The sequence below is a fragment of the Anguilla rostrata genome, chromosome 6 (genome assembly GCF_018555375.3).
Source record: "Anguilla rostrata isolate EN2019 chromosome 6, ASM1855537v3, whole genome shotgun sequence".
NCBI classification, from domain to species: Eukaryota; Metazoa; Chordata; class Actinopteri; order Anguilliformes; family Anguillidae; genus Anguilla; species Anguilla rostrata.
This window is the reverse complement of record NC_057938.1, coordinates 48,241,186-48,260,874: the sequence shown is the minus strand read 5'-3', so window position 1 is coordinate 48,260,874 and position 19,689 is coordinate 48,241,186. Positions and strand designations below refer to the sequence as shown.

The 19,689-nt window shown below is 47.8% G+C and overlaps 1 protein-coding gene across 1 annotated transcript in view; it reads left to right on the top strand.

Annotated features, from left to right (window-relative positions):
• Positions 1 to 19,689, top strand: part of galnt14 (UDP-N-acetyl-alpha-D-galactosamine:polypeptide N-acetylgalactosaminyltransferase 14 (GalNAc-T14)) — a 75,291-nt gene that overhangs the window by 25,828 nt on the left and 29,774 nt on the right. The window contains exons 3-5 of the mRNA XM_064340186.1: positions 14,864 to 14,962; positions 19,111 to 19,178; positions 19,364 to 19,429. Of these exons, the coding sequence (XP_064196256.1) occupies positions 14,864 to 14,962; positions 19,111 to 19,178; positions 19,364 to 19,429 (233 nt within the window). The remainder of the gene's footprint in view (positions 1 to 14,863; positions 14,963 to 19,110; positions 19,179 to 19,363; positions 19,430 to 19,689) is intronic.

The following is a 19,689-nucleotide window of genomic DNA, read 5'->3' as shown; positions in this document are numbered from 1 at the left end:
CCTAATTGGTGAGTTATTATCAAGAAGAATTAAAAAGCCATGTAAAAGTATGAATGATTCTAATTGTAGACACAGAGATGTATCACTGTATGAAATAGCCCACTTCCAGTTAATTGATAGTTTCACATTTAAAAAATCAGCTTTTGAATTTTAAAACGTCTTTTAAGTGGGTCGTACTGATGGAGAGTTAATACATGTCATCAAAATTAACATATTAATTCCAACATCCTAAAAAGGGTTACAGCGCGATGAGAGAATGGGACTTGCATTATGGAAATAAATTCGGCGTAATCGCTGGAGCACGGCATGCGCATTCCTCTCCGTGTCTCTGAGCCCTTTTTGCTCATACGGGAGCGATATAATAAATGTGCGGGCCGCAGGTTAGCCAGCGGAGTGTTAAATCACATGCGAAATTAGACTTCCTCGAACATCTGCCGCGGCACCCTCGTACCTCTCGCCACCGTGTCAGATGGTGCAGCCTATGGGGGGCTACGCCGCGAGGGCGTGAGAGAGAGGGGGGGGGGAGAGGAGCGGGCAGGAGGAGCGCAGCGTTCGCGCATGGCTGCCCGCGGAGGGAGGCACCTTTTCTCGGGCTATTAACTGATAAGCCGCGCGGTCACCGGGAGCCGCGCGCGCCGTTAATTGAAGCCGGCGTTTCTTCGGCAGACAATCGCCTCCTGAATTTTTTTTCCGGCGTGGTTTCCGCACGTGACCAGCCACGTCTCCGAAGCCATTTTTAAATGCGTAAATGGAGTTAAGGCGGCGCTCCGACCTCTCTAACCCACTGAACCGGTGGACTTGTCCTCTGAATTAAGTGTCGGCAACCTCCCGTTGCCGCAGATGGCGACTTTTTTGGTTTCGTTTTTAAACGGCAGTTAACAGTGTATTAAGGCCATCGTCAGCAGCCCATGGGGAATGAATCCTGCTGGGCTGCTCTCCTTTCTAATTATTCCCCTAATCGTTTAAGTCAGCCGGAATAGGATCTGGTAGTGGACGGAACGATCGGTCTTGGCTTTATTGGGTGAAAGGATAACATTTTCTATGATTTACACACAGGCGACGATATAAATCCTGTAAATCTTATACGGTGAGATCTCTTTTTTCATTGATGAATGTAGAATTCAATTGGAGCCCCGCACAAGCATTTGAAATTGCCCTCTGATCCAATTATGTTGTAAGTTATGACTGGACTACTTAATGGCGTCCAAATGGCCTACACGGCTGTAGTGAAATTCTAAATTTGTAAATCAATACGGTGTCCTGCTTGCCTGCAATCAATAGATCTCGTTAATGATAGGAAACCATTATGCTGAACGGGGGGACCATTTTTAACAATTCGAAGACAGTGCAATAAAAAGTAAATTGATGTAATTTATTCAGGTGCACATATCAATTACAGAGCTTGACATTTTCCAATGCATAGGTAAAAGCGAGCAGTCTGAAAGCAGTCTCCTACTGAGACACAGTTCAGACATTACTGAAGCTAGAGCTGACAGCATTCTACCTGTGCGTATAATGTCTTTGAATACAAACTCAACAAGCGCGAACAGCTAAAATCACACGCGAAAGCTCTGTAAAGTCTCGCAGCAACATTACTAGTGTTAAATAAACTCTTACAGACCACAGTAGGGACAATATGCACTCTACTAGGGCTGATGGTACTATCAGAGTTCATGTTTCACTGAAGATGTTGCTGTGTTCTGGGTTGAACAGGAAGTAAATGACGACCTGCTGTAAATTCAAGGGCGTGGTTGTACAGCCCGGTCTAACTGAATGGACACGGACAAAGTGGACTTTGTTGAATGGATACAGTGCGGCACTGTGTTTTGCTTCCATCATATTTCGAAGGGAAATGTAAACCTGTGCAGTTATATTCCCTGTGCTTTCCTCGATGTAGAAGGAGAGCAAAACTACAGTACCACCGACAGACTATGCAGTTCTAGTTGTAGCTCTAGGCTCCAGTTTTAGTTTCTACAGTTTAGACTACAGACTTTCTCCCCTGTACAAGGTAGAGTGCCTCCTGAGTCCTTTTTTAGGACTCGTGACATTTCTGTTGTGTGTGGGTTTTATGACTCCCTGTTGTGGAAATAAGCAGACTGGCTCATAACCTCGGTGACCGTAACCAGGGTTCAGCTGCCACTCCTCTCTGTGTGTCTCTTGTTCACCCCAAGGACGCCCTGACCGTAGGTACTCCCGCTACAGGTGTGACTGTGGACCAAGGGCCAACCTGAGAAAGGTCCAGTTGCACAACCTCTGAACCACTGGTGGTACTGGATCCAGCACTTCTCCCATTCTACGTGCAGTCCTGTGATTTTAAATACCATCTCCCAGTGGAGAGGACCCTGGATTAAGTTTGGATGCCTCAGGGGTTGTTTTGCCCTCGGACCTGCAGAGGAGAGCAGGTTTAAAGGCGGTAAGAATGGCTTGACAGTTGGGAGCCACACAGCAGGGTTTATTTGACGCGTATCTAGAAGCACAAGCAGACATTTTGGACCCCAGTCTGCTTCAGCAGGCATTTGTCTGCCACCCGTGATGCTGTAGACCAGAGGTGGACAACAAGGGCCGTGTGTGTCTCTGGTTTTCATGCCAACTTCTGGCCTTACTTAGTTCATTTGCTCTCACTATTATGCCATCTGACTTTTTAGCTACATTTCTTGGTGATTGCATGAACGAGAGCCAAAGACCGTTGTTGTGTCCCTGTGTGAAACAATTTACTGTGATCTAATCCACGAGCGAACCCGTGTTGGTGTGTACAGCCAGTTGACTCATTTAGCCAGGGTAATGGGTGGATACAAAAATCTGCATACACACCGGCCTTCCAGGACCCGGAAATGGCCACCTCTAATGTAGATACCTTGTATCTCCTGAGTACCAGGCCCAGGCTAGTGATTCACCCCCCGGGAGCTGCAGGAGGCACATAGTCGCATTCCACTGCACAAAGGACACCAGAAGCACCCCACGGTTGGCCATCGAGGGTCGAATGTGTTCCTGTTAGCCCTATCACTCTGGCTCCGTTGACCTTCACAGGAAAACACTCACTGATGCGGCCGGCGGCTCAGCTGGCGCTGCGAGGCATTCTGGGTCGTAATCGGCCCAGACAGCTGTCTGACTCACCGAGGAGCGGACGCAGAGACGCCGACGTTCCTCCACCCTCGTGGGCGCTGGTTACGCATGAATGCCCGGCAAAGCCAGTCCCCCCCCCCCCCCCCGATCGGTCCCTAACCTTTGCCGACATCGCTGCGGACTATACGGTAATGGTGCCGATGCCGTGGAGGACAGAGTCCTTCTGGCTACAGGGCTTCACCGGGTGCCTGCCTGCTCATGCCCGTCACAATGATCACGGAGAGATCGCCACACTTAGTCATGATCGGTTATAAATGCTGTCTGTGATGACAAGCATATGTATAGATTGCCCACTAGTGCTACTGAACAGAAGTTACATAGTTATGGTTCTCTGATATACTGCTTGACCTGTCTTAAGCAGAGGAGTGAGTAGTGATAATGGTGGCTGGTATTTATTGGGGCATATTTCCTAGCCCCTAATACCATGCCTAATTTCATATTGAAGCTTCTCAGAGACTGAATATCATTATTCAGGGTGCGGTGCTAGCTAATACTTAATTGATGATGTTTTTCTCAGAAAGTTAATTTTGACATCTGGAAACTTTCCTTTTAAACTCCACACCAATCCCTCTGCGCGGCTTTAACTGAGTCTGTCGGTGCCTCAGCTTCTCTCTGCAAAACACATCCATAATTCATACCTGAGAAGGAACACTAAATGGATGTTTTGTCTGAAAGAAATGCCTCTCATCACCATCCCTCTTTTGAACATGAAAAATATTCACTAGGAATCCAGAGCAGGATTGGTAGGGATTTGGCGTAATGTTTTCATTTGTTGGCTTAGTTTGTCCAATGGCAAGACCAAAGGGACCAATTAAATATCAATGAATGCAGTGGAGGTTAATAGTAGACAGGAGACACACAATTGGTTTGAACTGCAGTCCAACTTGTCAGCTGCACCAACACATTTATGAGGGCTTATGTGGTACTGCTGTGCTGGCCAAATTTCAAATGATGCCGCGTGAAAAGGTAGAAATACAAAGGCGAAAGGCAGAAGACTTTGCTGGCAGTTTTAATGGCAGATGACTCAGTGAAGTCTAAAAGCCTGCTTTTCTCTCAGTTTCTAAACAATGAAGTCGGTACTTTGCACGAACCCCGACTGACACATGCGCAAGGCATTTGTGTAGATGATTCTAGGCTTCTTTTAGTAAACAAGAGTCGTGCAAAGAATACTCTTGTTCATTCTTTTGAGAATCTCTGGCTAGTTGTCAAGCTGACTTGCATCAATAAATGGAAGAGGAAGTTTGGGGTCTTATTTATATGATGTGGCTTGGAATGCTCAATCCTACATACATACATCGCAGTGCATATGTTTTTACATATTATGCAAGTAATTGGTATTGCACATATAATAGAATTTTCTAACATTTGACCAACATCCTCCCTTCTAACCCACAAATATACGTTTTGAAGGTAGGACCGTGCCTTGTTTTTTTAGTTTCTTACTTTTTTTCCAAGTAAGGGAACTGAGCAGTTAACCTTAAGCAATTTAAGCGAGCGAATTTAAAGGTGAAATTGTGACACTGTTGCCACTCGCTGATGTCTTGCCGGTGGGGGTGAGGGCCCCGTGCCGAAGGCTCGGAGCTGCTCTGTAAAGAAGGTGTGACCGTCTTTATTTTCGGGGGAAAAAAAGCCAGACCTTGCAGCGCTGACAGAAACGCGAGCTCTTCAGCGCAAAAAAAAAAAACTGCATAGAGCAGTGGTCCCCCGGGGGATGTAATCACTCATAAGCTACAGGAGAGCACGCCTCCATGCCCCGGTGAGCGTGCACAAAGCAGCGTTTGACGAGTGCGGCGCGGCGTTCACTGCGCACGCCACCGCCTCGCACGTCTCGCGTTGTGCATTTTTGCAATTAGTCTGTGAATTCTGCTGTTTTCCCGGCTTTCGCCCCAACGAGCTGAGCGTCTCTCTCTTTCTCTTGTCGGGTTCGGCCGACGGGGAGTCGTCAGGATCGTAGCGGAGTGCCAAAATGGAACCGATCCACCCGTATTTACACCACGCTAAGAATGTATACCCTAGAAAAAACGTGGCATGTTTCTTTAGCGTTAGCTGCATTACGTGCATTGCTTTGGTGGAGGGGGTGTGGTGGAACTGGAAGGCGCTTGCTTAGGTCACAGGTATTGGCCAGTCATTCAGCAGGGTGTCGTGAGAGGCGGGTCCGCAGCCTGGATGTCAGTGGCGGACGGTTTCGACTGAAAGGCTGGCCAGCAAACATCTGTCTCAGGCCCGGGCATCGTTCCAGTGCGGGACCTAATGTTGATTTCAGCATCTGTTCAGGGATGAAGCTCTGATAGCTGTCAGGACCCGTTTCTCAACAGAACGGCAAATTATATTTAATGGTCATCCGGCCACTTAGTGCCGAGCATCCACCCCCACCCCTCTGCCTTCCCTTATGGACAGTTTAAGCGTTGGATTTGGTTACCAATTAATTTTGTCAATGCAGATACATCAAAGGCCTGGCAGAGGGAGGCTTCAGTGTGCTGACAGGGCCCAATTAGAGAGCAGAGACACGGCTCGCCGACTGACTGGCCACTAAATCAGGACAGGCGGTGTAATGCATGAGGATCCCAGACCGTGCCAAATAAGCTCCACACACGACTCCCACAGACCGCCAAAAAAGCTCCACAAATGACTCTCATAAACTGCCAGAAAAACAGCACAAACGACACACACAATTCGCCAAAGAAGCTCAACAAACGACTCACACAAACCGCCAAAAAAACAGCACAAACAACTCGCACAGACCACCAAAAAAAACACGCCACAAACACACCGCCAAACGACTGCACAACACAAAAACCAGCACAAACAACTCGCACAAACCACCAAAAAAAACAGCACAAACGACAGTAACAAACCGCTGAAGAAGCTCACCAAATGACCCGCGCAAACCGCTGTTGCGAGAGTCCAGGGGACGAACGAAAGCTCCAGAGAAACGCGGCGGTTTAGTCACGCTCCGGAGAGAACCGTCTCTCCTCGCAAGCGATATCTCAATTAGGGCCACAAAAAAAAAAAAAAGAAAACATTTTATTGGTCTTTGACACTTTTTTTTTCTTTTTTTTTCGGCTGGACAAGGCTGTGTGGGTCTGAACTGGCCCTCCGGGGGGATGCTGTCTGAAGCGTGGGGGTGGTTAATGTAATGGAGAATCTGACGCTAAGCCCCTCCATCAGACAGCACCATTAAGCCGGAGCGAGCGGATGGCGGGAAGGGGTGGAGGGGGGATGTGTGTGTGTGAGTGTGTGTGTGTGTGTGAGGGGGGGGGGGGGGTGAGGGCGGGTTAAAATGGCAATCTAATTCAGCGAGGAGACAAAAACACTCAGAGTGCGTTCTAAGTTCAAGCCTCCCGTCCGACAGTTTTTTTTTTTCCTTCTTTTTTTGCCGGTGGTGACATTTTCACTAATTGGATGATTCAGCAGAGATTGCCTGTCAGAACCTCTGATTCACATTTAACAGTGGAAGAGGGGCTTCAGCTGGGCAGCGAACATACAGGGCCACACTGTGTCTTCACAGATGAAGATGAAGATAAAGTTCACAGCAAACCTGGCGCAACACAACATTTACAGAGCAGATAGGGAGAAGGGAATGGCATTGTTGGTATTTTCTTTGTAAGAAATGAAATGCACAGACTGTCATTTCAGTCAGTATTTTCAGTATTTATGTGTAGCCTTGCTGAAAGAATGCTGTGGCTGTTTTGAAAGTTTGAGAGGTCCCCCAGGAAAAGTGTTGCCAGATACCCCCCAAAATGTTCACCCTTTAAATAATCCTCCATCTGCCGTTGACTCTGCATATTTGCACTTTTGCATTATTCACAAGTAAGCTACTATACACTTGGGGTGGGGAGTAAAACCCCAGTCTGGAAACCGTGCCAATGAAGCGCCATGGCAACCAGGAGCCAACGTTTTTCCGTGAACCAGACCTCCGATAATGTCGGTGTTGGTAAACGTAAAGCCTCCGTCTGTCCGCGAGCCATTTCCTGAGTGGAGGCATGTGTGGAAAACAAACAAGGGAAAATAACCTGGAGGGGCCCACGGCAACACGCCTCGCGGGGAGGGAACGGCTTTCTGTGCAGCGCCGGAGTGATTGTCAGAAAACCAATAGCTGTCAGATAAGACCAGACAAAAAAACCGGAGGCGCAAAATCGACACGCCCGCGAGAAGAATCTGTTGCTAATTGTTTTAGTTGTGCTGTCAGTCCCGAGGTGTGTGTGTGTGTATGCACTTGTTTTTATATCTGTGTGTGTGTGTTTGTGGGTGTGTGTGTGCGTGTTTGTGTATGTATCTGAGTAGGCTACACATTTAGGAAAATGTGTTTTCAGACCTTCGCTCCCAGTATTTTTCCGTTCCAGCGCTAAGACGGAGGAGCTCTGTATCCCGTGCCGTGCCAGTACCTGCCCGCGGAACAGAAAGGGTGGCTTGTGCGCGGTTGTTTTTTGGGTGCGGGCGGCTCCGGCTGCAGTGGATGGCAGGGGCCGATTAACCAGAGGGTCCCGCCTAACGCAATTAAACGCAGCGGCGTGCTCTGGCGCGTTTTTTGTGAGGGCTGGTTATTTTTTTCTGGGCTGTGGACTCCATCGCCGTGGTGACAGATGGGGAGAGAATGGCCGGTGTTCCCAGCTGGGCGCTCGCTCATTCTGCCTCTCTCTCTCTCTCTCTCTGTCTCTCTCTCTCTCTCTCCTCGCCCGGCCCGGTGAACAGCAAGCCAGGAGAGAGGCTCGTCACAGCCAGCCACGCGGAGAAGGCCGTTGCTGTTTTATTTATTTTTGTTCACCCCCTCCCCCCCCCCCCCCCGCCCACCCCCTCCACCCCCGCAAAAGAAAGCCAGACCAGGCTAATTCCAAACCAACCCACCCCCCCCCCCCCCCGCTTTCCCCTGGTGGTGTCCTCTCCGGAACATTCCGCTCGCTTCTTCTTTCGGTTTTCACGTCTGCTCCACCATCTCTCCGGAGGAGTCGGGGAATGATTCCATCTTCCGTGTGAAGCCGGGGGAAAAGGCATCGGGGAGAGAGAGAGAGAGAGAGAGGGAGGCACGGGCGAGGGAGAGCGTCCGCGTTCACCTTATAAACCGCGTTCCCTCAGCCGAGGCTGTCTGACGTCCGTCACGTGACCCCGACCGCGTCGGCGCCGCATCCGAACCCGTCCTTGAGAGAGAGAGAGAGAGAGAGAGAGGCATCAACGGATTTAGAAACGGAACATATGGCACAACCTGATTAATAGAAAAGGTGTTCCTTTTTAATGAGGTGTAAAATGAGCCTGTAACGCATAGCGCCTTCCTCGCCGAAACACAACGGCAAAAAAAAAAACCCCAACATGTTAAGCTTCGCGCCAGTTTGGCAGCGAACGGAATGTCGATAATTAGAAATAATAGGCAGCCGTCTCCATCCATTTCTCAGTCAAATATTGATGTTATTCTCTGAATGCTCGGATGGTGGATCAAACACGTTTTCCTTCTGGGAATCTAATTTAGCATCTACCAGCTGAGTACATGCGGATGTTGTTTTTCTCTCCAAACATATGGGATTACGTATATACACAACTTCGCAAATTAAGATATGGATAGCGGAAGCTCAGAAATCTACTTTTTGAAACGAGAACGGGGAAGCATAACAACCTGTCAAAAAAAAAAAATCCTATCCAAAGATGGCACTGTCCCACGCCTCAGGGTGCTTCCAGCAGCCAATCCTTGCGTTAATCCCATTCACGTAGCGGCGCGCTCCTTCGCACAGATGTTTTGGCTGACGAAGACTCTCATTATGTGCTGTATGGATACTATTTAAAATATCCCCATCTATAATGGATCCTCGGCAGTGCCTGGGATTAATGATCTGTTCCGGTTCCCCAGTCGCTCCTTCATCGCCGTCGTCTTCGGCGACTGGAGCGAAGCCAACTGTCACTTCCTCTCCGCCTCTCCCGTCCCTCTCCTTCGCTGCTCCTGTGCTGGCATCCTAGGTATGATGGACACAAATGGGGCAGTTTTCCATGCATTATAATGTGCACACACAGTTCGAGCGGCCATCGCGTAAAGATTAGACTTTTACGGGTCGCTTTTATTGGCTGCAGCTTGCTGTCTATCAGCATTCGCAATATGGCTGTCTCGTTTGGCTAATTGCAGTTCAGCGTTCAAGGCTTTTTAGCGTGTTCAGCTCCTAAAGTGCAGGGAACCATTCTTGCTGTTTTATTAGTGTGGCATTACTAATTAAAATGACTATTTGTGTATTGTGTCGTTATTACTGGCTTGTTAGCAGTTCATTGAGAATGTTACGTCTGTAGATTGTGTTTAATTCTGCTCGGAAATCGTTTAATGCCCCTTGATTTAGCAGGCTCTGGGCCTTCCAGCTGCATAGTAGTTAGACTTGAGAAATAAGACAGTTCTCAGTCCAAGGATTTTACTTCTGTTATACAATCTACGTTTTTAGTCTTGTGTAAATTATTCATTGCCTGAAGTTCTTTAGTTTTATTTAGTTCCAGAGCATACTGTATGGAACTGTTTTCATATATTCAAGTGTGTTTCTATCTATTTAAAATCTATCAATTCGAATAAAAATACAGAGCATTTTTGGAGTATCGATTCTGCTCATTAGGGCTACCGTTTGATGTTAGTTGTATGCCTTAAAACAAGCAACCAAAAGAAGCAGTAAAACATATCGTGGTAGCACAGTGCTGTTATCTTTTCACCAGGAAATCGTGTTCTGAATTACATGGTACAGTGTATACCTCTCTACAGTATTAAGCTAAAATGAACTAGCATTGTTTTTATTCATTCACATCCTGTACAGTTCGCCATGATTCCAAATGGTCTTCACTGCATAGGAAGCCATTCTCATGATACCCAGAAACAGCCAACTGTGCTCCTGTACATTTCCATGGTAACAGTAAAAAGTGCTTTGGCATTTTGGTAAAAGGTATTTACATTTGGATAAAGAATCACTGATTCTTTTATATGCTAATTATAAATCAGGACTGGGACTTGCTATTACTTTTCTATTTCTAATGCCCCTGTAAGAATTGCCTTGCAAACACTGTTTCTGACGGCGTAAATATAAGCTTACTCTGCTTAATGATCAGACGCGTCTGTCGCCTGGCGTCCCCATGGCGATTCCTTGAAATGAGAATATTTGTAATGCAATACTTTATCTGTGATGGAAGCCGAACTGACAGGAAACTGGACAGGATGGATTTATACTAATCTAATAGAACTTTCAGCCAATGCAGTTGTTTTATTCTCCCAGTAATGTCTTTTTAGAGATGCATTAGACTTTAATAAACACATCAAAACGTCATAAATGGCACTCTCAAATAAACAAATTAAATCCATAAGTCCATAAGGAATTATGTATTTGTCCATAATGTGCAGATGGAACAGTTGTGACCACAAACAGTAACTGTTTATCAGTAGACATTATTCAAAAGATTTTATTCTTTATTCAAATTTTTATGAATACTGATTATGCTGATATTTTTACACATTTCTAAGAGTGAAAAATGTATAAACCTACATGTATAAACCCATTTTTTGACCTTTAACTCTCATCACCGAATAACACAAGCCAATATTTTTCTCATCCAAGGAATAGTCAGTTGCAAAATGTTTCAGTAGCTTGGAAAATCTCATTATTGTTACATGTTTTTCGCTAATAACTGTGAATTTTAATTCAGTTACCCAGTGAAGCTGTAATGTTCTCACGTTCTGGCGTCTGCCATTGTTGAACATCAGAGTTTTCTGGTAGGCTGGCTTGTTATGAATATTCATGCTGGGCGTGGCTGAAGAGAGAGCATCCATTATGAGCAGGGCAACACAGAGAGCACGGGAATCTCCTGTTACCAACCAGAACTTCTTCTGAATAAAGAAGCACATAAGAACACAGGAACTGAATATCTGTTCATTGCTTAGAACATCTTTGATATCACCCGCCGCCATAGAAATCATTCAACTTCCGAGATGGATCTTTTTCAGATACATCCGTAGCACTGTCCCCAAAGGACGGCATTCTTTGCCACTTGTCGCGGATAATAAATCAGTATTTCAGCTCTCTGTCGAGAGCAGCTGTGAATTTTAATGAATGTTTAAAATACCATTAAAGTGCAAGATGGATGATAAGAACTATTTCTTAGCTATTCCCTGTGGAATTTGATTGTGTTGTCTGTGACTCAGGCCCGAGCGAGTCGGTCTTGATAAAGATCCTGTTCCACTACCTTTACCCATGCTGCGAATAATGCTTTAAAGCGCTGTATCTCCTATCCTCAAACCTCTCTGGTGAGCAGACACTACACGTGTGCGCAGATACAGAAAAAAGGAACGCAGAGGATCGTTGCGGCGTGGCTCGTTGCGGCGTTGACTCCCGTGGCTCGCAATATTTCAACATCCAAATTCTGCGCCTCAAAATTCAGCAGCCGATTAAATGGAACGGTCAGACCGTCGAAACTGTGTGTCCGCTGTCGAGAAACAGCCGTTATCTTTCGCTGCTGCGATTGGTGGAAATTCGCATTGTCGAAAGTTTCGCTTTTTGCGGGAATGCAATTATTTATGTCACGCTGCAGACGTTTCTGCATCGTGAACGAGGGAATTAATATGATTTCAGATTAGATGGTACGTCAGACCTGGAGGAGATGTGCTGCGTGCTGGTTTTGCATGTATGAGTTATGTATGAGGAATTATTGGAAACTGCATACAGAGGTGCGCGAGTATGTTGAAGCATAGGCATATTAAAGAAACCATTGAGTGCCCTGACAGTATGCATGCACCTCTGACTGAGATTTGACTGCAAAGTGATTTCAGGCTTTTCTGTCTCCACTGTGTATGCAGCCTTGTGTCTACCTTTGAAAGCTGCATAGAGAACAGAGCGAGTGAGGGCGACTTTTTCTTGCGAGCGATGAATCCATGCAAGAGATCATCTAACGATGATGCACGACAAAGAGCCGATCTCTCTTTTGCCCTCTGGTTACGGTTTCCACCAGGAAGGCTGTCCGTTCAAAGACTCATGATCTCGCTCAGAAAAGCTCAGCTGAAGAGGCTTGTCCTCATGTGAGATGCCAGCATCTGATCTGGAAGCCCTCCAGTGCAGTTGTTGTGAGTGAGTGTCCGGCGTGTGCCAACGACCCGTGTTGGAACTGGCCGAATTTTGACCTGCGCCCACTTCTGGGGCACCGTTTCTCAGCTGAGACTACCTGCACCCCTCTCTCTGTGCCCTGGCCCTGGACTGCGGTGCCACTCAGTCCGTAAAAGTGCCAGACCCAAAATGGGATTCTGCAGTGGCACAAGGCACCTTAATTACTTCGTCTCGGTTTTTTACTTTTCTGGAAGCTTCTATCTGAGATTGGCCATCGGGTCAGGTTAAGGAAAAAAGGCAGAGGTTTTCCCCATCTTGAAATTCCACCCTCTGGCTGAATTATGCATTGGAACAGGCCTCTGAGGTTAATGTACCTCACTCTTCCCATCTCACCATACTTCACACCTTCAAAATAAGAGCGCAGAGAAAATAAAATCCCTATTCAGGAAGCTGAGAAGAGCAATTTGCAGAACCCTAATGGCTGAGCGAAGGTGCTGTTGTTGTGTGTGGGAGAGAGAGAGAGCTGACTTCCAGGACTGAGAGGAGAAAGCTCATTCTCTATTCCTCGCCGCCGCCCTGCTTGGGGGGAGTAGCCCAAATCTTGACAGCATCCGCGGGCCTCCTCATCGCCGGGGGACGGCACCGTTCCGCGGAGACAAAGGTTGTGACAGGTGTTCCGCACGGGCGCTTCGAGCTGCCAGCGGTTCCCGCGGAAACGGGGCAGGAGTGGGGAAAAGGGGTCCCGTAACGGGCTGGGAGAGCCGAACCGCCACGTCCCGGAGACGCCGCGTCGTCTGATCCGTTTGATCCGCGCGGGTTTTTTTTTCCCACCGCGAGGCGAATCTTTAAACAGCTTCAAAAGTCCTGCGAAAAAAAAAAAAGATGAAACGGATCGCTGTCCCCCAAACGCAAATGATCAAATATGAATGACTCCAGTTTGCCGCTGCGCCTGAAAGCCAAACAAATTCTCCCAAGGCTGCTCGGAAACGGAAAGGAAAACATCCACTTGTGATGGATTATTCAGAGAATGAGAATTTCGTGTGGAGGGGAAGTCAGTATTTAGAAGGGAGCTAATATTGCTTCTTTGAATGCCAGTGCAATGTAAACATTTCATGAATGATCAGATTTTAAGAACAAAAGGATGAATATTTCGGCAATGCTTTTGCCTCATTTATGACGGTATTTAGCTCGTCTTTCTCAAAAGCCTGCCTTGAGAATCATCATAGAATTTGAGGCTTTAGTCTAATTCTCAGACGAAATGGGCACATTTTTCTCAAAGGTGATCACCTTATCAATACATTTGTTTTGTTAAATACATTTTTAAAATAAAATAAAATAAAAAAATCCATGTAATGTGCACATTTGTCATATCACAACACTACTCGGTACAGTGAAAGGCTGGCTTTGCACGGTGTCTGGGACCCACAGCTTCACTGTGACCTGCTTGTAATATGTTTCTGATAACACAAATGCTATTACAACAGTAAAACCCATGGTAAGGGTTTGATTTAACATGCTACATGCTTATCGGGCTGCCTTGAAATGACCATTGCAAGGCTATTGGTGCGCGTGCAGAAAGTGCTGTTTCCACTTAACTTTAAGTCCGTTTCAACCATCCATTAGATCTGCTGGACATGACAGTTTATATTGACTTATGAATGAATTGTGAATATGATGAATTAGCAGTCGCTGCGTAACGATCGACAAATTGTCTTTTAAAGTGCTGCTCCGATCTCTTGTCTGTGTTCCAGCCTTGTTTGCGTAGCAGCCCGCTCTGCATCGAGCCAAATATTCCTGACGCAGGGGGCAGACGCTAACTCCCACACCGCTCGCGGTCAGAGGTTACCACGGGTTGCGTGGTCGTTTTTTTTTTCTTCTTCTTCTCTTTTTTTAATGAGCCGGCGTTCATCTATAATTTATAACCTTCCTTTATCATTCTTATCACACATTTGTTCCATCCTTACGCGACGGGATGCTTTTGTCTTGTTACCCCGGCAACAGTGCTCCCAATTATAAAGGCAGGTTTTCGTTCCGCGGCGAGCCGCGCCAGTCTTTCTGGCCGTGGCATTTATGGCGAGCCTGACCTGATATTTTGTGTCGTTATTGTTCCGCATGATAAATTAATTCACGGAAGGGGGAGGCACAGGTGGGAAGGGAGGAAACAGCATCGAGGCCAGGTCAGTTCGAAAAAATGCAGACTTCATTAATATTCAGCGCCGCGGGGCTCGCCGGCGGTGCGCCCCCTGGAGGCAGCCCGTCGCAGTTCACCGGTTCATCTAGACCAGGGCCGCCCGACCCTGGAGATCTGCCGTCCTGTAGGCTTTCATTTCGGCCCTAATTTGGCACTCCTGATTCTCCTAATTAGCAGCTCAGGGAGATTCTCTAGCTGTTGAACGAGGTGTGGCCTTGTTAGGGTTGGAGTGGCGGTAGATCTCCAGGAACAGGGTTGGGCAGCCCTGGGGTTTTAGCAAGCGTAGCAGCTCCGGTCTTGAATGGCAGGGTAAAAAGAAGAAGTAGCTGACTGTGCACATTTCTGAGGAGATTTGTGCTGGGACTACGCCCTCCTGAATCGACCGAGGGTGCTCCGGAGGCGGGGCGGGTCCACACCTCGCAGTTGGGCATTCCACACTGGGCGGGGGCGAGGAGAGGCCCCCACCTGCGATTGGATTAATATGCAGGCTGCGTCTTGTCTGTTTCAGGTGCAGCGCATTGCATTATGGGCCGGAGTTGCCGCCCACGTCCATCATCATTACCTTCCACAATGAGGCCAGATCCACACTGCTGCGCACTGTAAGGAGGTAAGGCAGCTAATATGTCAATGGGTCACAGATCTCCACCTTCACATCCCATATGAGGTTGTTTCATCTCCCAGGCTCCACCAGAGTTTGTCTGTGTAAGCTTTAAAGCTAGGATCTGAGGGTAAATCAAATTTTTATGATAATAGTCTACCTAGATGGTCATCTCCTGCATTTCTTCAGTCCCTCCTTTTTCACTGAGAGTTCTGGTTGGTAACAGAAATTTCTGTTGTTTCACAATATGCATTGCAACTGGACTTGGTCACTCCCCTTATTACATTTTTAAAAGATGCATCAAGTACACCATCTAACCAAAAGTATCTGGACACCCCTTGGTCTGGGGCCGTTTTTCATGGTTTGGGCTAGGCCCCTTAGTTCCAGTTCCAATTCTTAATGATACAGCATACAATCTCCTTCTGTGCTTCCCCAACAGTTTGGAGGAAATGGTTTTGTGGAGAACGGTGCTGAAGAAATTGACTGGGCTGCTCAGAGCACTGACCTCAACTCCATCCAACACCTTTGGGATTAATTGGAAAGTCAACTGCCAGCCAGGCCTAATCGCCCAATCAGTGACCGACCTCACTAATGCTCTTTCGGCTAAATGGAAGCAAATCCCTGTAGCAATGCTCCATCATCTGGTATAAAGCCTTCCCAGAAGAGTGGAGGCCATAGCAGCAAAGGGTGGATGAACTCCATACTAATGCCCATAATTTTGGATGAGATGTTGGATGTCAGGTGACCCCATACTTTTTGCCATGTAGTGTATTTTTCTCAACAGAGCTGAATTTTTTTTTTGCATCGAGAGAAAGGAGACTGGAGAGTGCTGTCGGTGTTAAGAGTGCAGAGCTGAGTGGCTGACGGATGCGTACTGTAATATGCTCTAATTACCCTCGCTGAGACGGCAACGTGACCTTTGACCCCTTCAAGCAGTCTCATTAAGCGCTCAGGCGACGGCGGTGTCATCGGCAGGGTTGCCAATCAACCCTTTTTGTCTGCGTCGGGCTGAGCCTCGTTCCACCTTTAGCAGCCATTAGAGACAGACCACATCTTTTTACGAGCGCGGAGCGTCCCCGAGTGAGAAGCGGCCCAGGAAACCGTCTCGCGGCCAGGCAGTTTGGGCCGAATAAAAACCCCACCGCTCCCAGTTGGTTTCCTGCCTCCGTTTCCTGGATGGCTTGTCCTTATTGGCGCAGTCTGTCACTCCGCCTCAAGTACCTGCGCCGCCGCGGAAGAGTGCCTTGTGCCTACAGCCCCCCGACACGTCCGCGGGCTGCTTTCGCTTTTCGACTTTACAACTCGGAAGTCTTTGGGCTGCGGCGTGACGCAGTGCGGTTTCCTGTAAAAAAAAAAACAAAAAAAAAAAACGCCTGCGCTCAGCTGAAAATGCCCTCCCTGTCTGGTTCTCTGTCTCTGTAACTTTAGTTTGTGTGTGTGCGCGTGTGAGTGTGTGTGTGTGTGTTTATACATAGTCGTTCCCGCCGCATGCGAGGACCCGCTCGGCATTGTGGGTAAGCGTCTCCTGAGGTAGCGCGGTCCCCGAGGCCCGGCGGCGGCGGCGGCTCTGTGGGAGGGGTTTAATTAGGCCCTCAATCTCATCGCTCCCGGCGCATTCGTGTCACGCCAGCCGCCGTGTGACACGACTTTAATTATGTTATCCCCGCGAGCGGCGGCCGCCGGTGACTCAGCTCAAGGAGAAAAGAACGACGCGGTTTTTTTTTTCTCTTTCGTCTTCCAGGTGTCTCTCACAGGTCGTCCGTTTGTTTGTCCGTCCGTCGTGCTTGGGTCCTGGGAGAGGAGCGGTTGCGGGGATTCGGTCGGGTGCTAGAGGCCCCCGGCGCCCGGGCCCCGCGGATCCTCCCGCCGCGACCTCCGCCGTCCCCTAGACTCGCCCCGGCGACGGGGACACTGGAGGACCGAGCCGTGATGTAAAATAGGTCTGAGATACGGGGCCCCGGGCCCCAGTTTGATTTGTGTAAGCGCTGACAGAGGCCATTACCGCAGCGGAGCCCCCAGAGGTGCGGGGGGGCGGCGGGGGGCGGCGGGGGGCGGCGGGGGGGGGCCAACGGCCTGAAAATCCTTGGAAAGCCTGGCTCCTCACTCAGCACCGGGAGCCGTAGATTAAGGCCGCCGATAACTGCGCTGGACTGAAGGAATACAGAGCGGAGGCCCGCCCTTATTCTCGCTCCCTGGGGGGGGCGGGGAATATGAACAGGGCGTGCGGTCATTTGTCACGGGCTGCAGAGGGATGCCATATTTTACTTTTCTCTTTGGAGATCCCGGAGGTCCCTTTGCTTAAGTGTCGTTACGGGCCAGGAGGTGACCGTAACTCCAGGAAATGGTTGGCGAAGGCTTCATTAGCAAGCGGGGGGTCAACTTCCGTAATGTTTCCAATCCACACTTTTGAGGATTAATTCTATTACCTGGCAAAAAAAAAAAACCCCCTATATTTTAGTGAACTAATGCATTAATTAGATTTAACTTTGCGGAGAGCTTGTTCCACATGTCACGGAGAAGAGCGGTGAAAACGTTTAGTTCTAATGAATGCCTCCCACTCGGAATTGCTCCAAATCAAATTAATTTGGGAACGCGTCTGATCTGAAAACCGAAGCACTTCAGCTCGTCAAAGACCCTTCCTCTGTTTGTTTAATTAGTTTAAGACTTCAAAGTCGCAGTGCACCGAGTGGCGTGTAGGCCAATAAACACTGCGTGAAATCGCTGTAACGACCTTGTTAGAACAGAAAGTGAGACATTTTTTCATAGCTTCTTTGGAGCTTTTTGTAGCGCTCGACCTCGGGCTCGCAGCTAGCTCTGTGGATCACATACTGTACTTCTTTCGTCGCTGCTTTATATAGTTATAGTTATTTTCATATGCTGAATTGAAGCTGAGCGTGATCGTACTGCATCCACAACATTAGTTGTGTGCTGCCCTGTGGATGTATATTTAAGTGTCTTTTCAATAAGAAACTATGATGTACATTAACATAAAGGGAAACTTTGAAATGTTCCTTTGAAATGGGAACCAGTGAAGAAACCCTAAGACACCAAAGGCCTGGTTTTTAATCGTCAGATGTTTCGCCATTAGACGTTACCGTATCGCTGCCTAGCAACGTTTGGTCCGGTAATTAAGAGCTGAAATCATAGTTTTGTCTCACTGTGGACGCTTCCCCCTTTTTTCCAATAGAAAAGGATTTCTGTCAGGGGCCTTAATAAAGGCATGGGGGTACTAAAGGAGTGATGGAGTGTGTTGACGGTGGAGAGAGAAAGAGAGAGAGAGAGAGAGGGACACAGGGAGGCGAAATGATGAATGTCTCTGGTCTGCATGGCGGTTGGAAAAAAGCGGAATCGCGCGTCTGACAGCCGCGCGATTATTCACGAAGACAGGGGGCGCCGAGCGAGCACAGCGCGACCGCGGGGAGACGGCTTCAGCCAGCCGCGCAAATCGCCGCCGATGTTTACAGAGAAACTTTGCAATTAACGCGATGTTCCAATGATTATTTCGCTATTCGCTAACGTACTTCTGGCCTATTAGCGGTCGGGGGGATTGCGCTATCGATCGCCGAGGTATCGAGCGCGTTGTTTCACACACCGGCAATTTCCAGGAAGTCGCGTCGGCCGAAAGCGAAAGTAGTTTTTTGCGGCCGAGCGGCCTCACGCGAACGCGAAATGAAAAATTAAATGGAATGCGGGATGGAGGAGCCGTGGGGGCGTCCGGGCTTTGAAACTCGAATTGGGGTGAGGTACCTCTGGCTACATCCTCACCCCCTCCCCCCCACCTTCCCCATCCTCCCTCTGCACCTGCAGATGATTGCTGTTCATGTGTGCTGAATAAAAGAACATTCTTCTCCTTTAGGAAGTTATTTATTCTCGAAATAAGGACGCCTCAGGTTAATCCTTCAATTTTCTCTTTTAAAAAATGGTTTCCGAAGAGGGCATTGAACTGATGCCCGTTTTTCTTAAGCATATTTGTTGTTCTTCTTTGATATATTTATCCTGGGAACGCATTTTTTTTTCTTGATTCAGTAAAGAAACACATCCTTTAAAAAAAATGGTATAAAGTTTTTTTTTTATTTAATAAGAAATTACTGAACACACGTAACTGTAGCTAGAAATGAAATAATATATTTGAGGTTTTTGTGTGTCTTCTTTTACAGCGTGCTCAATCGAACTCCCGTTCACCTAATTCACGAGATCCTGCTGGTGGACGACTTCAGCGAAGACCGTGAGTAGCCTGTGGTTCTGAGGAAGATCTGTCACTGTTACAACATCTTTATCTTTCACATGAAACGGTCCCTTCAGTCAACCGCCGAATAAAAGGACCCGGTTCTTCTGCATCTTTTGTGTTAACATTCGCGTGTAACGTGCGATGTGTACATTGCGCTCACTCTGAATAATGCGTTCTTTCAGCTGACGATTGCCTTCTTCTCACCAAGTTGCCCAAAGTGAAGTGTCTTCGGAATGAGCGGCGAGAAGGTACACGAATGGATGTGTGAGCGTGTGTGAGCTGGGCTTGTGTATGTGCACGTGTGTGTGTGTGTGTGTGTGTGTGTGTGTGTGTCTGTTTACATAAAAACACACCGTGCCCCAGCAATATAGATCTCTACATGCGTGTGTCTGTTTAGCTAGTGACACCACGCATGTTGTGGTATCTTAACCATTGCTTGGGCCAGCCCACCTGGCCCGTGGTGATCAGGTGCAGCTTAAGCACCCTGTGTCCATTTCCAAACCCTGAA